The 19,896-nt window shown below is 45.1% G+C and overlaps 1 protein-coding gene across 1 annotated transcript in view; it reads right to left on the reverse strand.

Annotated features, from left to right (window-relative positions):
- Positions 1-200: 200 nt before the first annotated feature.
- Positions 201-19,896, reverse strand: part of clybl (citrate lyase beta like) — a 77,260-nt gene continuing 57,564 nt past the window's right edge. The window contains exons 4-8 of the mRNA XM_076262545.1: positions 12,183-12,284; positions 10,903-10,996; positions 10,406-10,573; positions 1,917-2,041; positions 201-511 (exon numbers count right to left, since the gene is read on the reverse strand). Of these exons, the coding sequence (XP_076118660.1) occupies positions 416-511; positions 1,917-2,041; positions 10,406-10,573; positions 10,903-10,996; positions 12,183-12,284 (585 nt within the window). The 3' untranslated portion in view covers positions 201-415. The remainder of the gene's footprint in view (positions 512-1,916; positions 2,042-10,405; positions 10,574-10,902; positions 10,997-12,182; positions 12,285-19,896) is intronic.

Consider the following 19,896-nt stretch of genomic DNA (forward strand, 5'->3'; position numbering starts at 1 on the left):
CTCTCTCCCTCTCACCCTTTTCACCGCCTCGGATACGGTCACTGTCCCTCCCCGCACCCCAAAAAAAGACCTAAACAAACACATCATACTCACATATGGAGTAGAGAACAGCACACAGCCTGTGTACGAACACCATACCTCACACACACAGTTCATCATTTGGTCACCACCATACATCAGACATCACACTGAGAAGGAAATACTTTCAGACATTTTATACATTATTTAAAATAAACAACATTACAATAACCAATTAAAGCGTTCTATCAGTGTTTCAGTAAGGGAAAGGAGGAGGACAGAGATGACAGGCATCTTTGGGGTGGTGAGGTACAGTCTATCACTAGATGACCTGCATGAGACTGGGGTTGGGCCATCACTCCGGTCAGTCAAAGGGCAGATGAAGGTCAGGCGAAGGTCACTTGGGCTGGACAGCTGAGGCCAGTGTGACAATGTTCTGGGCCTGCTTTAGCGATGGCATGTCGATCATGCTGCCTCGGAAAGTGAACGCACCCTATGGACCAAAGCACAAGAGATAGAGAGCGAGGTGAGGAGAGGAGAGGAAAGGAGAGAGAAACACACCTGTCTATCCTGTTTCTGGACTCTCAATGGCACTACTGAAAACAGTCAGAAGGATAAAGACAGAAATACTGACAATTCTCTCTCTTTCTCTCTGGTCTGTTCCCCTTTCTTCCCTTTCAATGGTCTCAGCTCCTTGGAAAGGTCACTACTGGTTCACTTTGATGTGGAGATCGTGTGTGATAGTGGTGTCCTGATAAACAGTGCCATCATCTCATAGTCTACTTTAAGGAGTTGTGTCTCTGAGAAATGTGCTTCATGACTTTAATATCACAACTTGCAGCTTTGTTTGTCAATTCACAGACCCTATAATTGAGGAATAACTTGCTTCACAGTATTAAGTGGATCAATAAAGCTTTTGAGAGGGACACACAGAGTTATGTGTGTGATTTGTCTTAGTTCCTTGTTGCCTTGGGTTGCATACTGAAGCCTGCTTTCTTGCCAAAATGGTGGCTCTTTGGCTTGATATAAAAAATGAAAGGGGGGGGGGGGGGGTGAATGAGCCCAAGGCAGGTGGAACAATGGAAGAAGTTATTCACAAGTTGAATATGCCAAGAAAAAAAAAAGAGAATTAGAAAAAAAATATATTTAAAAATGGATTAGAAGATTTTTTTTATTAATGCAAAGGAACGTCGCCAAACAGCAGCAGCACTCAAAACTTTCCTCCTATTAGATTCATACTGAGCTGAGTTCCAAATGTGTTTTCAAATAGGCTCAGTAAATGAAACACCATAAGTGTAATGGAAATGAGATTCCATAAACAAACAATATTTTAAAATCAACTAAAAGACTGTTGCAGAGTGAAGCGGAGGGAAGGGGAGCTGGAGGAGGCTACTTTGATTGGGGTGGTGAGATAATAACTCCACAGCCGAAGGTGGAGGAGGTGGTGGGGTTTGGAGTTGGAGGGTCCACTGGTGGTGCCCCTGAGGCTAGCCTTAGTGTGGGAATCACTGGGAACAGCAAGGTGCGGGCAGATTGTGTGGCGCTGCCACGCCGTCATTCGCAAAACGCACAGGAGAAAAACACAAGAGTCAATGATGCACTAAATTGGGAACAATATCGCTCGAGCCTAATTGCTCTCCCCCATCATCCATAATGCACTCAGAGCCTCCTCCGCTTTAGACCCATTCACCCACCAGGGTCCGCATTAGCGCCAGTGCCAAGAAGGTGAGGCCCCCAACACAACACGTCTCACAAAACAATTACAATCTGTGTATCAGACAAATGCCACACTCAATTGTGTATAGCAGTTAGTGCAATTGCAAGTTTAAATGAGCTCTTTAATGACAGTGATAACTTCAATAACTGTAATAATAATATAGAATCTGATTGTATGGAACCTTGCCCAACTTCTGGTGCTCGTCGAAGGCAGCAATGAGCTCCTGGGCCCAGCTGACCCTCTCTGGGCTGGGGGAGAACTCCTCCTGTACCGCCTTAATCTGGTTGGGGTGGATCACCTGCTTCCCTGAATAAACAAACAAAAAAACATAAAATACAGAGGTTGGACTTCAATAAATATTATTCACCTATTTGAGACATATATTTTTAAGCAAGATGACATTTTGGTAACAGTCCAACTGATTCAAGGATATTGTTATTTTTTTGTCAACCTAAGAATAGCATATAGGCCAACAGTCTTAAAAGTTATATTTGCGTTACTTCTGTAAATACAACTGTATGTGACAGAGGACAGATGTAGGCGGTCACAAAATATTATCTTTATGTTTTGTACTTACTTTGTAAAATACAAATGAGAAAGTGTTACTTTCAACACTTGCTCTAAAACAGTACGTGTTTGCATCACTGGAATTCAGACCAAACTAATTCTAGCAAATGCCCCCCCCCCCGCCCCCACAACATATGGCTACAATATCAAAAGGTCTGTGCAATACACAATCTCGCCCCTTTCTGTATACTTACTATTGTCATGGTATCTTACTTGAAGGCTTTACTCAGTAATTGTATACGTTGCTTTCATAAGAAAGCACCATAATACCGATACAATATTTTACAGCCAAAGACAACAGTGTCTTTGAGTGTCTGACACCTTTTCTAATTTTCCAGAGATTCCCATTAACATGTTGGGGGGAGGGAGGATTTCCACACAGATACTAGAACGAAGACTCAAGGCCGTCCTCAGAAACCGGAGTAAACTGTGGCATGTCTGGTGTGTGCGGTATGCAGCACGGTGGCAGGGTTTTCACGTTTTATCTCAGGGCCAGGATTTGGAGGTGGTTTGTGTGTGTGTGTGTGTGTGTGTGTGTGTGTGTACGTGTGTTTGTGAGGACGTGCTGACGGCCTGTCGCCCCTCTCGTGGCCCAAAGCGGCTCCCTGGCCAGCGGTGAATTTGAGGGGCACAGCGGGGCCTGAGGATGCTATGAATCATGGGTGTCATCCCCGCTTTGGCCCCGAGCCCTGCTGCACCCTCCAACTTTACTGCACGCTTAGTTACACTTCAATCTGAGCCCGGCCACGGCGCCACTGCCCACTCTGCTTCTCATTACCGGGGAAGTTTGGGTGAGACACACAGACACACACACAGACACACACACGCGCGCACACACACACACACACACACACACACACACACACACACACACACACACACACACACACACACACACACACACACAAACACACGAGCGCGCATGCACACTCTCACTCTCTCTCTGTCTCTATCTCTCTCTCACACACACACTCAGAAATGCGCGCGCGCACACACACACACACACACACACACACAGTGCAGAATCACAGAATGGGCAAATGCTATTCTATGCGTATTTTGGTATAAAAACAGAAAGGAAAACACTCACATATTCATGAAAAAAATATAGAAAAATAGACAGGTACACACACACACACACACACAGAGATGTAGATGTCAGGCCTAAAAGCAACTAATATTGGAAAAGCCCAGTTATGTGTGTGTTAATGACTAGCCTTAAGGGTGAAGAATTACAGGCGACAATAATACAGGAGCGTGAAATCCCACTTTATGAGAGGGCAGGCCGGCATTCGGCTCCCTTACATCTCTGAGCAACACGAACGCCGCTCTCCATGGGCTACTTCACACGAAACACACGCTTCATTCTGTTCTGAATTCCGAATTCTGTTTTGGGCACAACGCTGTGTGAGATATATTATTTATATATATTTCCCCTTATTGAAACATGAAGGCCCCCGTTCCTCTGACGACTAAAGGTGACAAGCTCGTATGCTGACAAGGATTTGGGGCACTATGACCGACACCGTCTTTGCAAGCCCTTTTCTTTTTGTAGGGACTTATTAGAATCCTGTCCAAATGGCTCGGACATAATCCCTCCGTACATTCATACGTTCGGTTCTTTTTTTTGTCCTCATAGGATCAAACCTGGACTGATAAAGAGCCGGAGTGAACACACAGACCCTCCCTAAAGTGACAGCGCCGAGGTTGGGGTGGGAGGGTGGGGGTCTGCGGAAAATCTTCACACCCGAGGTTCAGCAGCGGCGATGGCACCACGACGACGGCGTCTCAGAGGAACCAAATCCTGCTAGCTGCTAGCTGACTGGCGGTGGCCGTGGCAAGTTTAGCCCATGAGAAAGCCATTAGACTAATCTTCTCGCCTCGCTCCTCACCACACTTCACCTCACTCTTTCTCTCTCTCTCACACACACACACACACACACACACACACAGCAGCAGCCTATCAGTGGCATTGGGGTGATATTTCAGCTTATTCGAGTGCTTTGTGTAGCAGTGTAATTTGGCCCAAATGTCAAAGGCATTCTGAAAACAAGCCATCAGACGACTCGTGGAAACAGGCGTATTCCTGCACTCGCTGGCCGTGACAGACTGCTAGTTTAATTGTTTGGGAGATTTTGGGCCTGAGTTCAAATGGTAAGTCCCATTAAAACGTGTGAAAAATATATTAATTCAGTGTTTCATTTTTTTTTTTCTTAAGAGGGGGCATACATACACACGCACACACGCATACACACACAGACACACACACACACACACAATTTCTTAGTACCCTGATCTTTTTTTTTCCTTGCAGAAAGAGTGTTTTCTTATCCAGGGCAATCTCGGAGGGATATGTTTTTTCTATGCGTGGTGGAGAGCACGGTTTCTGGTGGTCCCTGAGGACGAGCCGTGTTGGATCAACAGCCCAAAGAGGAGGCTCTTGTCCCGAGCTCACGACACCCATTCCAAAAAAGGTTCGCAGGGGGTAGTTCCCGTGCATCAACAAAATATGCCCCCTTCCCTGTACTGCCACCTGTTCCCCCCTCTCCCCTGTCCTCTGCACTAAGCCAGCCAGTAACAGCCCAGCCAGAGAGGCCCAGTTAGGTCCAACCGACTGGTCCGTTATTGGTTCCCCGCCCATTGCATCATTCCCACTTCCTCGGGCTCCTCGGCCAATCGCAGCCTGCCATCTGGTGCCTGGGCGTCTGATTGGAGGCTCTCTGTTTAGCAGAGTGTAACTGCCCTGGCAGGCAGTCAGTGCTTTTGTCAAATTTAGAAGAAATTAGATTCTTGTTAGCCAGGACTGGTCTTTCAGTGCAATTCATCATGGATCCTTTCTCTAATATTTCATGACAAAAGCTAAAAAAAAAAACCTAATGGTAAAATGCAAATAATCTTAATTCTTAAAATCTTCTGATATATAATTTTGATCTCTCTAAAAATCCTGGCTGATAAATGGACAATTTATATCCATCAGGAAAAACACAAGGCCCAGAATATACATTTATAACCAGCAAAAACACACCAGAAAGAGGATGCTCAAAAGAAAAAATAATAATACTTATAATCAAAACAGTGCTCACAAAAGCTTGATTAAATGCCACAATCAAGGTCCCTGTTCTGTTAAAATAACATCTACTATCACACACTTCTTAAAAGACGCCCGGCAAGTCCAAGGTCAGTTATTGGGCAGGTGAGGCTTTGAGCGGAGAGTATTACTTAAGTAAGCAGAGTCTCGCCAGTAATAGCCACTAACTAAGATTACACGATGGCAGGCCCACGCCATTAAGCTGTTAATCCTGCCTGCTTTGCACAATTCTATTTAATATTAAATTCAATCAACATGTTCTGTTTGTGTGACTGTCCCACCACTTAATATTTGTCTGTTAAAATATTCATACCAGCAGAAAAAAACAGGACAAAAATGCAGCACAAATAAACAAAACAAAAAAGAAGCACAAAAATAATTCAGCCTAATTTCTAAAACGTCGTAAACATTAGTTGACACAAGCCCCATATGTGAAGGAGGGTTCTGAGCAGAGTTGTGTGTGCATGAGCGGCAGCACGCCAGCTCAGGGGCCTGGAGGGAATAGCACTCCTCCGAACTCACCGCAAAAGGCCTGCCCAGGGAGATGCCTGTTTTTAATTGCGGTCAAGATGTGGGGAGAAGCCCACAAGCGCCAGACTGCTGTGTCACGAGAGTCACTCCGCTCTGGTCCCTGCCTCATGCCGCATGCACACACACCATTTCAGCTCCTCCCTCCCCCTTCGATAGCTCACAATTTCTCGTTGTGATTTTTTTTTTGCCGTTTGTTGCTGTTGAGTGACCGTTGTTCTTTTTCCGCCCCGCTCACCCTGTCAGTGTCAACTGTAAAAAGTGGCCTTCGCTAACGGCCTACTGGCCACGGAAGAAGAATAGCAGTGGCAAAAAAGGCTAGGGGAAATGGGGTGGTGGCTGGGGCAATTGGGTAGGTATTGGGGGGTGGGGGGGGTGGCACTAGCGATAACACTAGTCCGCTCGAGTAGCCTGCAGCATGCCCGGCCACCGAGGCAGAGGGAACGGCTCGGCCTGGCTCTCACGCCTCGCTGCCAGTCATGAAGTCAGATCACCCAAACACACCACACGCAAACACACCACACGCAAACACACCTCACCCACACCAGCTTGTGTGTCTGTGGCTGACTGGCTCTGCATACACCACTAAACCTGCCCAAAGGTGTCTCTTTTCTAATTACCACTATTTAAAACACCACTAAGTGGAAAAAAATACTCAGCTAACAGTTCAGCCGTGATGACTCATCGCTAGTTTGAGACCACTGAGTCGTATTAATATGTTTTGGGCTGGTAAACGCTGCCATGTCTGTAGTGTATTTTTTCTCTTTCCTCCAGCACTAATGCTGTAGTAGGGGTCACACTATCAACGTCTCACTGATTAGACTGGAGCCACAGATCATTGAGTAATTATGGGATCGCCGTCTTCATTCATATTCAAAGGGTATTATTCGTGTGGCCGCCGCCACTGCCGTTCGGTTGGCCAAGACTTAGAGGAGATGAGAAGAAATCAAACAAACCAGAAAAGGAGTGGGTGGGGAAATGGAAAGAAAAAAGGGGGTAGACGAGGGAAAGAAAAGGAAGGACGAGGAGAAAAGAAAGGGATGGATGGGGGAAGAAAAGAAAGAGAGACAAAACTCTGTCCTGCTCAGCTCCGGGGGAGTGGAACAGTTACCGTATACATAGATTAGCAGGGGTAACACTGTGCATTCGGCAAACAGCAATTATGTATTCATTAGGCAAGGCCCCGGAGGAGGACGGCGATTTCCAGCCTCCCGTGGCCAGTTACACACACACCAGGACTCCACTCCCGTTGCCTGGCTACAAACCCACACAGAGCTTAGCTGTGAACGCAAGCATGCACGCACACCCATCTCCCCTCCAGCAGACCGTCCAACACACACACACACACACACACACACACACTTTTGCTTACACACACAAATACAAACACACACACACACACACACACACACACACTTTTGCTTACACACACAAATACAAACACACACACACACACACACACACACACACACACAACAAAGTGTACATGCCTGCAAATATACACACACGCACATTCAAGCAAACACACACATATGCACACATGCCATATAAGCGCTCGTCATTTTTCTTCTAATTGTGCGCAGAAATGTCACAAGCTGTAATTGACATTTTTGCATAAGAGCAGGAGGAAAACAGTGGGGGGAAAATAGAGCAAGAAAACGGCAGTTAATTTAGACTACACTGTGCTCCTCACGTGAAAATGCCTACAGTTGATTGACTTAAGTGCAATGCGATGTGTTGGCCTTTTCCCAGGAAATAATCGACAGCTACAGGAACGCAGTTCTTCTCTTCGGCCTTTTGTTCGAAAGCAAGACATTTTTAGAGGTGATGACAAAACTAATGAGCACAGTGAACAACAGAGAACTGCACAGAGACAAAAAAGAAAAGAAAAAAGCAGAGAAAGAGAATGAGAGAGCGAAAGAGAGGGAAGGAGGGGTGGAGGAAGGAGTGAGAGGCAGAGCGTCGATACAGGACCCAGGAAAGCAAACACCATATGTGTATGTATATTATATATACGTGTGTGTGTGTGTGTGTGTGTGTGTGTGTGTGTGTGTGTGTGTGTGTGTGTGCGTTGGGGGGGGGGGGTTGTGCAACGAATGGTGTGTTGGATGCAGTGAAGGAGTCTGGGTCTTAAGGACGGGTGTAGCTGAGCGCCCTACATGGCTGCAGGTGGACAGAGCTGTGCTGGTGCCATCAGCCGATGAGGAAGAGTGTTGATGTTTTTTGTTGTCGTCTGAGGATGAGTCTCGTCACCAAGGGGACATCAGCACGCAGTGACTTTAAGAGAAATTACCTTTTACGAGTAGGTCTTCTTGACGTACAAGCAGTTTACGCTTAATGTCTACAGTAGAGACACTTGGCTCAGTGGGAGATCATGACGAGGAAGTGATGCCTTAAAGCTGCACTGATGACCACGGATGTCACAGAAATCGGAACATTACCAGGAATTCATTAGAAACTCAAAACATGATTCCTCAGGTCGGAGTAATGTAAACTACACTGGGACAACCCAACACTGTCAGGATATTATTGAGTAGTAGGGGTGTAAAGATTAACCGATACATATCGGTATCCGTTTTTAACGTGTAAGATACGGCAACATCGATACGTGAAGCCCCGTATCGGAAAAAAACTGAAATGAACCGGTCGTTATATCGATTTACTTGTTATGAATCGGTTAACAACCTTTTCTGCTCTCTCATTCACGTTCGAAGCAGCGCGTTCATCCCACTTCCGGTTTTGAAACTATACGTGGTACGGAATTGTGGGTAATGCAGTTCGTTTTTGGTTACATTCATTGCCTTAAGTTGTCAAATGACCTCATTACCCATACATCTACTGCAATTTAAGCATGTGACAACTTGCACTCGGTCGGCTTTTGTTTTTCGAAATCCAGCGCGAAATTAAACACTTATAGCATTCCTAAACAGCAACGATAGTCTGTAGAGTAGCCTTACCTTTGATGAAGGGATTTCCTTAATGTTAAATAATAATTTGGCTCTTGCTGCTAAAACGATGCACAAATTATTAGCCAATGATTTTGTTCATATTCACTCAGACTTGTGGCATTATAGGTTTCTGCATTAGGTCTACTGTTGGAACAAAATAAGCCCAGAGAGTTCATTGATTTGTAGGCCTATTTTATGCTTGTAGGGTAGGCTAGGCTATATGAGAAAAGGCCAAAAGTTTCTTAAGCACTTTTATTTCGGTATTGTCTTACCTCAAAAAGGCTACAGCTCCATGAAAACAATCAGATATAACTCTATAAAATCTGTGAAAGATCTATAAAGTCTATAAAAATTTATTTTTATGTTGTATTTGGCTGCTGTGTTTGACTGAAATGTAGACTAATCTTTTTTCATTTCAATACAGTATATGAAACAAACCTCAGTTTAGATAATCATATTCACACATTTTTTTGCCTAATTGACAACCATGACCATGATAATTGATAATATAAAATTAATGTGCGCCATGAGCAAATGATAAAAAATCTTTCAGAATGCTTTCCATTCTTGAACTGCATCGAATCGCATCGCATCGAATCGTACTGAATCGTTTTTTATAAACATGTATCTTTTCTTGTATCGAATCGTGCCCATGTATCTAGATGCGAATCGTATCGTCTTTTACATGAGAGATTCACACCCCTATTGAGTAGTTACAAAAATAAGAAAATATCACATTTTTGATGTGATGTCAATGATATTTAATTGACATCACATCAAAAATGTATAGTTATACATATCCAAAATACAGGTCAAGAGCTAGTGTTATGTGTTAGTGAGGCCACGCGTCGGGAGAGAAAAGGCTCTAAACCTGACAAACTGACGAGAGGAAAGCGTGTAGGAGTAAGTGCCGGGTGGTGTGTGTGTGTGTGTGTGTGTGTGTGTGTGTGTGTGTGTGTGTGTGTGTGTGTGTGTGTGTGTGTTTGTTAGTTTGTGCGAGAGAGAGTGTGTGTGTGTGTGTGTGTGTGTGTGTGTGTGTGTGTGTGTGTGTGTGTGTGTGTGTGAGAGAGAGAGAGAAAGAAAGTGTGTGTGTGTGTGTGTGTGTGAGAGAGAAAGAAAGAGTGTAACTGTGTGTGTGTGTGTGTTTGTATAGGATAGAGAGAGAGACAGAGAGTGCATGTGTACATGTGCGTGTGAGTGTGTGATTGAGTAAGTGAGTGAGAGTGAGTAAGTGAGAGAACGAGAGAGAGAGAGATAGTGTGTGTGTGTGTGTGTGTGTGTGTGTGTGTGTGTGTGTGTGAGAGTGTGAGTGTGTGTGGTGGGGAGTGAGAGAGGAGTACAGAGTGTAGGAGGAGCAAAGCGGAACCATGTGCTCCAGACAGACAAACAGGACGGGGGAGGGGAGGAGAGGAGAGGTCAGGAGGCACAGACGGGCGGGTTTGTTTGGAGAGGGAGGGAGGAGAGCAGGGGGAGAAAGAAGGAGGGATGAGAGGATATAGCCAAGGAAGAAGGGAGAGAGGGAGAGAGGGGAAGGCATACCGGTGAAGCCCATGAGCGCTCCCTCCCTGGCCTGCTGCCGGAGCCCGTCGCCATCCTGGTAGTCGATGTAAACAAGGTCGATGGCTTGCAGGCCGAACGCCTTGGTGGTCACCACCACCTTCTGCCGGGCATACAGCAGCTCGCGGGCGTCTTTTGTGCGCGTTGCACCTGCGGTTGTGGAGGGTCGGCAAAGGAAGGCAGACATTTCGGCAAATTTCTTCAAATCGGACAGATTTCCACTGCATATTTTTTTTTTCAATAATGTATGCACGTCTGTCCAGTATTACTCATATCATGCATCTCAAGAATATACTATTTAAACACAGCGCTATACATGGCTAACTAGAACCAAAGCTGTATTATAACACTTACATACAGTGATTCTGAGAGTGATCCAGAGACTAAAATCAGTATATGAGAGGGGAAGAATAACCACACAGAATAAATCTATAGTATTTTTCCTGATAAAAAGGTGATGGAAGGATCAGAGGTCGAACCTATGCTGGCGCAGAAGTCGTCCGAGCCGAAGACCACACCGTCGTGATGCAGGCCAGCTTTCGGCCCGAGATCCCGAACCTCCGCACACACCGCCTGTCCGCGGTAGAACAGACACAAAGGGCTGGGTAAGAGTGTGCTAGGGAGCATGTGTGTGTGTGTGTGTGTGTGTGTGTGCGCAGCAGCAGCAGTCAGAACAAGCAGGCATCCTGGCAGTCAGTCAACTCACCCAGTTAGACAGCTCGTATTTCCACCATTACTGCCTAATATCGCTGCCGCGCTTGCTTCTGCCCCCCCCCACCACACACACACACACACTTTTTGTGGCACATGGCTCTTGCAACATGGAGAGCCATCATAACAAACATGCCAGCCTCTAGATTAAGCATGTGTTATGCCATCAATCACTCACTCATACACACATATTAATAATTATCCACTACAGTTAATGACCTAAAGTAGCCTTCTCTCACTACAGACAAACAAAAAAAAAGAATAAATCTGTCATTCTGTGAACCCTGTCCAAGGCCAGGGAATCTGTGGAGAGTGGCAGGACAGGGGGAGAGATAGAGAGAGGGAGAGATAGAGAGAGGGATATAGAGAGAAGGAGAGAAAGAGTGAGAGAGAGAGAGAGGGGTTTGGAATGTGATATGCAGTTGTGTCAGGCATGGAACAGATGGAATTTGTCTGAAGCTTTTGTAGGGTTCCAAATTAATTTCACTTCTCGCTGTGACACAGCGATATTTTCCTGTCGCAGCTCTGTGGACTCGGCCCAGCCAGCACGACAGCCAGTTCCACAGAAGACAAAAAAAGAAGACAGAAAAAAAAGAACGGAAAAACAACAAAACAAAAAACAAAAGTGGGGAAATAATTACAAAAGGCTGAAAAAGGATGGCTGGCTTCCACTGAAAATACCCCCCCACCCCAAAATAAAATGGTGCCCTCTTGCCCTATTCATGAGGAGGGTGACAGAGAGGGAAATTTTTCTGCGCCCAGTTTTTAACTGGAGACTAATTAAAATGGAAAGTCAGACAAAAAAGTGACTTCTGAAAAAAAGTGTAAAGAACATGCGCGCACACACGCACACGCACACACACACACATAAACACTTAGAAATAAATAATAAAAAGACTTTGATTGCTATTACTGTTTGAAATCAGGTAGCGGACCCTGACACACGTCTCCCTGCAGCTCTTTTAATCTACACAGAGCAGGTAACGGGTTCAGCGTTTTCCCCCTGCGTTAGCATTTTTCCCTCTTATTCCGATGGACGGTAATTTACCTTAAAATTTAGCAGACCCACAGCAGTTTCCACGAAGGTGACTAACCGGACGGGCTCTGACAACGCCCGGCCTTTCAAGTGCCGCTGAAATCTGTCAACAAACTGGAAACACAGAAAAGTCCCCTTCATTATTTATTCCCATTAATCATCCTCACTGTCACAACTCTCATTTTCCTTAAAACATTCATGAGGAGAAAATAAAAACTACATATCATTATATATCATATATACATATATCATAATGACCCATAAACACAATTTGAAATTATTTGGGGAGGGGGGGGGGGGGTTAGAAGGGTGTTGAAGGTTGAGATTTCTCTCTCCTTCTGTGCTAGCACCATCCCTCTGTCAGCCCCTGGGATCTCCTGCTTCACAGAACCCCTCTAGATAGACTCCCAGGCGGCACATGCAGGCTATGTGAGAGTAGTACCAAGAGAGAGAGAGAGAGAGAGAGAGACAGAGAGAGAGAGAGAGAGGGAGGGAGAGAGAGAGAGGAAAATAGACAGAACAGGGAGCAGAACAAAATAGAAAAAAGACTCAAGGCTGCTCTTTCAGAGAATTTTATTAGAGTGTTCTACAGTTTCTTTTGTTACTTTTTTTCAGCTGGTGCGGGGGGGGCGGGGGCGGGGGGGGGCAGCGAGATGTGTGTGACAATCGGAGTGTGATATGACACTTCTCCCGCGCTTTCATTCAGCGTAGCTTCCCCCTCCACTATTTGAGCTCACCTAAGAAGGCTTTAAAATGAAGTTTGGTTCTTTGAAGACCAAAGCATTCCAATTTTTTCCAACAGACCAGTTCACAGCTAGGTTTGCACTGCCAGTGGGGTAGCCCAAATTCCAAAATCTATCATCTGGAAACACACAAAAGCTCCCTCTGTCAGATATTTCCTTTTAAAGCTAGGAGGGAAAAAGAGAACGGGAGAGAGGGAGAGAGAGAGAAGGCTAAAAAAAACTCAAAGTAGATATGTGTAATTCCCTGTCCCCCCCTCCATCTCTCTCTCTCTCCCTCTCTCCATTTTACACACAGGAGAGAGAGGATCAAAATCACCTCAGGTAAGTCAACACATTTTTTTTAAATAAAGACAAAAATATCCCACACACACACTTGTTTTAGCTCAAAGAATATTTCTTTATTGGGGGTTTTATTTTTTAAAATAGGGGGGGGAATTTTAATCATCTCACCATTCAATCTCAGTTGGATAAATCATATCTGAGAGATTTGCATAAATATAAACCATCAAAGACTTTTCATCTTCAAAGGGGTTTTCAAGACCCAATAAGCTTTGTACTGTAATCATCTGAGGTCACCACCCTGCAAGGGGCAATGCTGCTATGGCAACATAAAAACTAACGCTGAAGGCTTAGCATAATGTTGGCGCCCCCCCCCCCCCCCCCCCTTCTTCCCAGTCCGTCCTGTTACACCCAAGCTCCACTCCAGCAGAAATAAACCGGTGTTCCCAAAGAACAACGCTTGTTTGGCCAAGGCTCAATTTCCGTCTTCTCAGCGTTTATCACGGGTTATATTTCCAGCCTGCTTTTTTATTATTATTTTGAGGGGGTGAGTGTCGCATGTGTGTGTGTGTCTGTTTGTGACGGCGGGTTATTATGGTGGTCCATTTCCGGTGTTGGGTGGCAGGTTTGGTGCGCTCGTATGTGTGGAGTCCCTCCCACCTCTTCGTCCCGACCACCACCACCGCCGCCGCAATCACCTCCCCCCTTACACCACCTGTCTGATGCATTGAAAAGCTCCACCACCACACAATCCACTCCACAGCCACCCTTAACAGGCGTTATGATTGAGTGGGCCATTAGGGATCTTTACGCGCAACGTCAAATTACAGGTACGCCTTTCATCCACTTAAATACGCCGAGGCCGACCCCTGAATCAAACACGTTTATTCAATATGCCAGGTCCATTTCACATTTTGACACATCGTTTAATACGAGAAACAGTCATTGTTGGATTTTTTTTTCTGGAAAGAAAGAAAAAAAACTTTAAAAGAGGCAATTGAGGTTTCAAATGATGAGGGTCCTTGTGGTCGTCGAGTGGCGTGGAGATGACGAAGCCTTTTAAGGGCTCTTCTGTCCCCATGAAAATCCCCTCTCACCGGCCATGAGCGACATTACCCAGCCTTAAACCACAGTGAAGGGGGGGGGGGGGGGGATTTAAGAAACTGATTACAGGAGAAGAGGGGGCACCCCCCCCCCCCCTTCCAAAATTGCAAAAAACTGAAAGAAAGACAGACGAACGTAAAGAAAAGAAAAGATAAGACACGAAGAGAAAAGAGAAAGGCGGCAAGTGGACAAGTTTCAATTAATTCTGTTCAAAAGGAGGGGCAGATTAAATGTTTCCGGCCTGCTGAAGTGTTCATTTCACAGAGAGCCCAAAAGAAGAACAGAAAGCCAATCGGGGAGAGAATGAGAAAAGAAGGAGAAAGAGAGAGATAGAGAAAGAGAGAGGCAGAGAGAGAGATAGAGAGAGAGAGGGAGAGAAAGAAAGAGAGAGAGAGAGAGAGAGAGAGAGAGCACGAGAGAGAGAGGGCTTTGAGCTGCTCTTTCAGTCTCTCGTGAGCACCCAATCGAGGCGGGCCAAAAGAATGCACACGGCTTCGAATTTGTGGGAGGATTGTCCCTGGACAAAGGACAGCGCTACGCCTGTTGTAGTCCAATAAGCCTTGTCAGTCAAACAAGTGCACTGAGAGAGGGGAGAGAGGCCCGGCAAAAGATTTTCACACAATGGGAAACAAGTAAGCCCATCTTTTAGCAACAAATCAGTCTAGAGGTTCCTCTCCCAATATCAATAAAAAAGGGGGCAAAAATAAACAAGAGAGGGATTTACAGCTCTGGGTACAACACAGAGGGAAAGAAAGAGAGAAAAAGAGAGAGAGAGAGAGAATGTAGAAGAGAGAAAGAGAGACACAGACACAGAGAGAGAAACACAGACAGACAGTGGAAATAATAAGGCCTGCAGAATAGCAACTCCAAATCTCTAAGGACCAGTTAGCAAGTGTTTAATCCAGAACAGACAACTTGGGAGAACCAGAAAAAAAGCTGACACACACACACACACACACACAAACACACACACACACACACACACACACACACACACACACACACACAAAGGGAGGAGGAGAGAGAGTGTGAGTAAGCTTTAGAAGGCCATTCACAGTTAATTCCAAATGAAGCAGGTGACACAGGCTGATTATGCCTCAGGAATAAAAGGAAAATAATTGATTATTAAATTGCAATCAGCTTGACAAGGCTGTTATGGCTGGCAACATCAAGCCACTGCACAGATACAACAGTAATGTTACCCAAGCAATCCCTTTAAAACAAATACAAAGAATTACAAAGGAAGAAAATAGAATAAATAATAATAAAGAAAGCATAAATTTGGGAATCTAGGGGCTAGAAGCAAAAGTAAACTCACAACAATTATAAATATGGCCAGTATAATCATACAGATAGTCCAGGATCCTTTACATCCACTACATCACACTTTTGAAAGACTCCCTTCAGGAAGAAGATATAGAGTACCTACATCAAGCAGAAACATTTTTAAGAAATCTTTTATACCATCATCTATTATTTTGCTAAATCAATATAATCTATGAGTTTTATGATTAACTGATTAACTTATATTATCTACTGCTTTTTTGACATCAACCTCTTTTGCACATTTCCATGTCTCCATATGTACCTGCTGTGTAGACTTGCTTGTGTGTGCTATATGTTGTACCTGCTTTGAAGTCTTGTTTGTGCTTGCTATATGTTGTACCTGCTTTGAGTGTTGTTTGTGCTTGCTATATGTTGTACCTGCTTTGAGTGTTGTTTGTGCTTGCTATATGTTGTACCTGCTGTATAGTCTTTGTTTGTGCCTGCTTTATGTTGTACCTGTTGTGTAGTCTTGCTTGTGTGTGTTAGGGGCAGCCGTGGCCTACTGGTTAGCGCTTCGGACTTTAAACCGGAGGGTTGCCGGTTCGAACCCCGAGCAGTAGGCACGGCTGAAGTGCCCTATGAGCAAGGCACCTAGCCCCTCACTGCTCCCCGAGCGCCGCTGTTGTTGCAGGCAGCTCACTGCGTCGGGATTAGTTTGTGCTTCACCTCACTGCGTGTTCACTGTGTGCTGAGTGTGTTTCACTAATTCATGGATTGGGATAAATGCAGAGACCAAATTTCCCTCACGGGATCAAAAGAGTATATATACTTATACTTATACATGTTTGTGGGGCCAAAGACGAATTTCCACTGTAGTGTACAATAAAGACTTCTATTCTATTCTATTCGCCCTGCTGCTTCCTGATGCTGTACCATTCAAGGTGTGTGGAAAGCATGTTCCACATACCCCCGTGTGTGTGTGTGTGTGTGTGTGTGTGTGTGTGTGTGTGTGTGTGTGTGTGTGTGTGTGTGACACAGCACCACCAACTACTCGAGTAGCCATGTATTGTATGTGCATCATGTCTCTCTCATGCCCCTGAGCAGCAGGGAGAAAAAGAGAGAAAAAAAAAGAAAGAGAAAGAAAAAAAGATAGAGCGAGAAAGGAAGAGAGATGGTGTGAGGAAGAGAGAAAGTGATAAAGGGGTTGAAAGAGCTTGCCAGAGGTTCCCCTGGAGGGCATGGGATTTGGTGCACCTCTTACAAGCGACAGAGAGGTTTATCAGAAATAGGTTGTGAAGCGTACAAAACCCTCCAGACGTGAAAAAAAAGTGAAAAGACTATTACTGGCCATCTCTAGGGTGCTTTTCAGGGAGGACAGAGCCTGGCCCAGAGATCTAGGAATGTGTAAGAACGCATTTCATATCGCACACTTACTGATTTTTATTTAAACCGAAGCCTCCCACATGCTTTCAATATACACACACAGTATTCACTCACATTAGTGGAGGGAATTACATACAGTCATAAACGTCCCCATACATTATTACACGGGTTCTATATGAATGCTAGTCAGAGGTCAACACTTTTCTGGTTAGCTTGACTGTTTGTGGTTTTCTCTCCCACGAGGCTACAGATTTTTCTCTCTTGTTTTTTTTTTTAAAAAAGGTGAAGGGAATGTAGGAGAAGGGGGGCATGGAAAAAGGAAGGGAAAAACTGTGAGTGAGTGAGAGAGAGATGGAGGGATGGAGGGAGGGAGGGAGGGAGGGAGTGAGTGAGAGGGAGAAAAATGGACTGAACACCTGTCGGCAATTAAAAAGGGAAGAAGTAAGCCAGGAAATATATGAGCACTAATTAAGGCCACTAGTTAAAAACTTCCTGCTCCTTTAGCTCCGAGTAGACTGTGGGGACCAGACTGGGCCCCCTGCCCCCTAACACCACACCTCCACACCTCCCTCTCTTCCTTTCCTTCCTCTTTCTTTCTTTTTCTCTTTCCTCACTCCCTCCTTCTCTACCTCCCTCCTACTAGTTAAGACGCGCCGACGACACCCCCCACCTCCACCTCCGCCACCCACCATCGTCCCTTTCAGGTCACGCAGTGCAGCTGAATGAGGCAGATTTCTGAACCTCACCGCAGACTGCTTAGAAAAGGGTGAAGTTCGAATGGGAGTGTGTGTGTGTGTGTGTGTGTGTGTGTGTGTGTGTGTGTGTGTGTGTTGCTAGGTTAAATGAGATGGGGGGTAGGGGTAGTTTTTGCAACATGGGGGAAGGGAAGTTCTGGGTGGTTCTGGGGGTCACCACCACTACCCCACTCCACCCCACCCCACCCCAGCAAGCAACACCTTGGTGAGGACAGCACATGGGTCCTGCATATGGAGGCGAGCAAGGAAACAGGTTGTTTGGGGCAGCCGTGGCCTACCGGTTAGCGCTTCGGACTTGTAACCGGAGGGTTGTCGGTTCGAACCCCGACCAGTAGGCACGGCTGAAGTGCCCTTGAGCAAGGCACCTAACTCCTCACTGCTCCCCGAGCGCCGCTGTTGTTGCAGGCAGCTCACTGCGCCGGGATTAGTGTGTGCTTCACCTTACTGTGTGTTCACTGTGTGCGGAGTGTGTTTCTCTAATTCACGTATTGGGATAAATGCAGAGACCAAATTTCCCTCACGGGATCAAGAGTATATATACTTATACTTATATAATGATGTCACTGTGAGCTGACCTCCGGACTAAAGGCTGTGTTATTGAAGGTGACGGGGAGGAGGTTTACCAGAAGCTTTTATCCAAGGTAATAGCTTGCTAGCTAGTTAGCTAGCTATTATTAGGTTATATGGCACATACAGAACAAGAAAAAAAAAAACACTCACAACACTAAAGGAGATGGTAGTCTATCCACCAGATTTCCAATTTCAGGCAGGGAACTGACACTGTGTGGCAGTATGCATAAGTGTAAGTACTGCACTGCAATGTTATGGTAGAGTATGAACCAGGGAGGGAGGTTGTGTACAGTGCAAAGCTATTACAAGTGCTAGAGCAGTATTACTGTGTCTAAATAAAAATACAAAATAGTTAACAGAAATAGAAAACGAATTATACTTAAATATAGAAGGGATAATGTATTGTCCACCTCGGAAAATAAGTCCCAACAGTGGTTTCCACTGAGATAACAAATAGTCCACCACACATATACAACCTGAATGCTTCAGATGTTGTGTTCCATTGAGATAGTGAACTAACTACTCGCTAAATAAAAATAAATTATATGAAAGATCAGAATCAGAATCTTAAAACCCATTGCCATTGACAGTGGTCATTATATTTTTGCTGTGGTCATTAAGTAAGGGATAACGGCCGCCGAGGTGTCCTGTTATACGGAATTAATGGAGTCCATTAATTCCGTATAACTGGACACACCTCGAAGGCCGTTATCCCGCTTATCACCTGGTTGCCACTGTAAAGCCATGCCTTTATAGCACGCAAAGGAAACACGCGGTTCCGTTTAAAAAGAAGCCCACTAGTTCAGCTTGTTGTACAACTTTCGTTGGCCCTATAATAGCGATAGCATGGACAGTTAGCTTGTTTACAGTTGATTACATTGTTGCGAAGCCTGCCTCCAGGCTCAACCGTCGTCCTACTATGGTTGTTATAGTTACCATTCATAAGCATTGATATGGAACGGCGATTAAACTTTTTTTTACCAGATCAACTTCATAGGTGTCCCGTTATTCAGAATTATAAGCCATCCCGCCAGCCAATCAGAAAAGAGTATTTCTTCTCTCCGGGTGATAAAGAGATTTATCGGACCTCTGAATGTTGGGAAGGCCCATTCTTGTTAATACAGCATAATCTGTAAATAAAATGTAACAAAAGAATAAACAAATAAAAGCAAACACTAAGGCCAAAAAAAGTTTGTGCATAGAGGTTAATATAGCTAGTAGATGGAGGGCTGAGTGTAAGTTGGCATGGTATGGTGGAAGCAAAGAGAGGCAGTCTCATGCCCAATAGTCTCCCCCTTCCACTTCTGTGGGGAGGTCAACAGCTGTATGTGCTAGGGAACAAAAGACTTCCTCAGTGTGTCCGTTGAGCCTGTCAGTAATAGGAGTCGCTCACCAGCCTGTCCAGTCGCCTGGCATCCCTCTTCTTAATGTTCTCTTCTGTGCTACACCACAGCACAGAAGAGAACATTGGCAATGACAGGCTCACCCCAGCTTCTTCAGAAAATAGAGCTGGCTCTGCCCCTTTCTGTAAAATGCATCAGTGTTTGCTGACCATGCCACCCCAGGTATTTGTAAGTCTTGACTACTTCCACATTGACCCTCTTGATGGAGACTGGTAGCAGAGGG

Source organism: Alosa pseudoharengus, unplaced genomic scaffold, assembly GCF_046254945.1.
Source record: "Alosa pseudoharengus isolate Yale_2024_CS ecotype anadromous, Long Island Sound unplaced genomic scaffold, YU_APseudo_1.1 YU_APseudo_1.1_scf_3, whole genome shotgun sequence".
NCBI classification, from domain to species: domain Eukaryota; kingdom Metazoa; phylum Chordata; class Actinopteri; order Clupeiformes; family Clupeidae; genus Alosa; species Alosa pseudoharengus.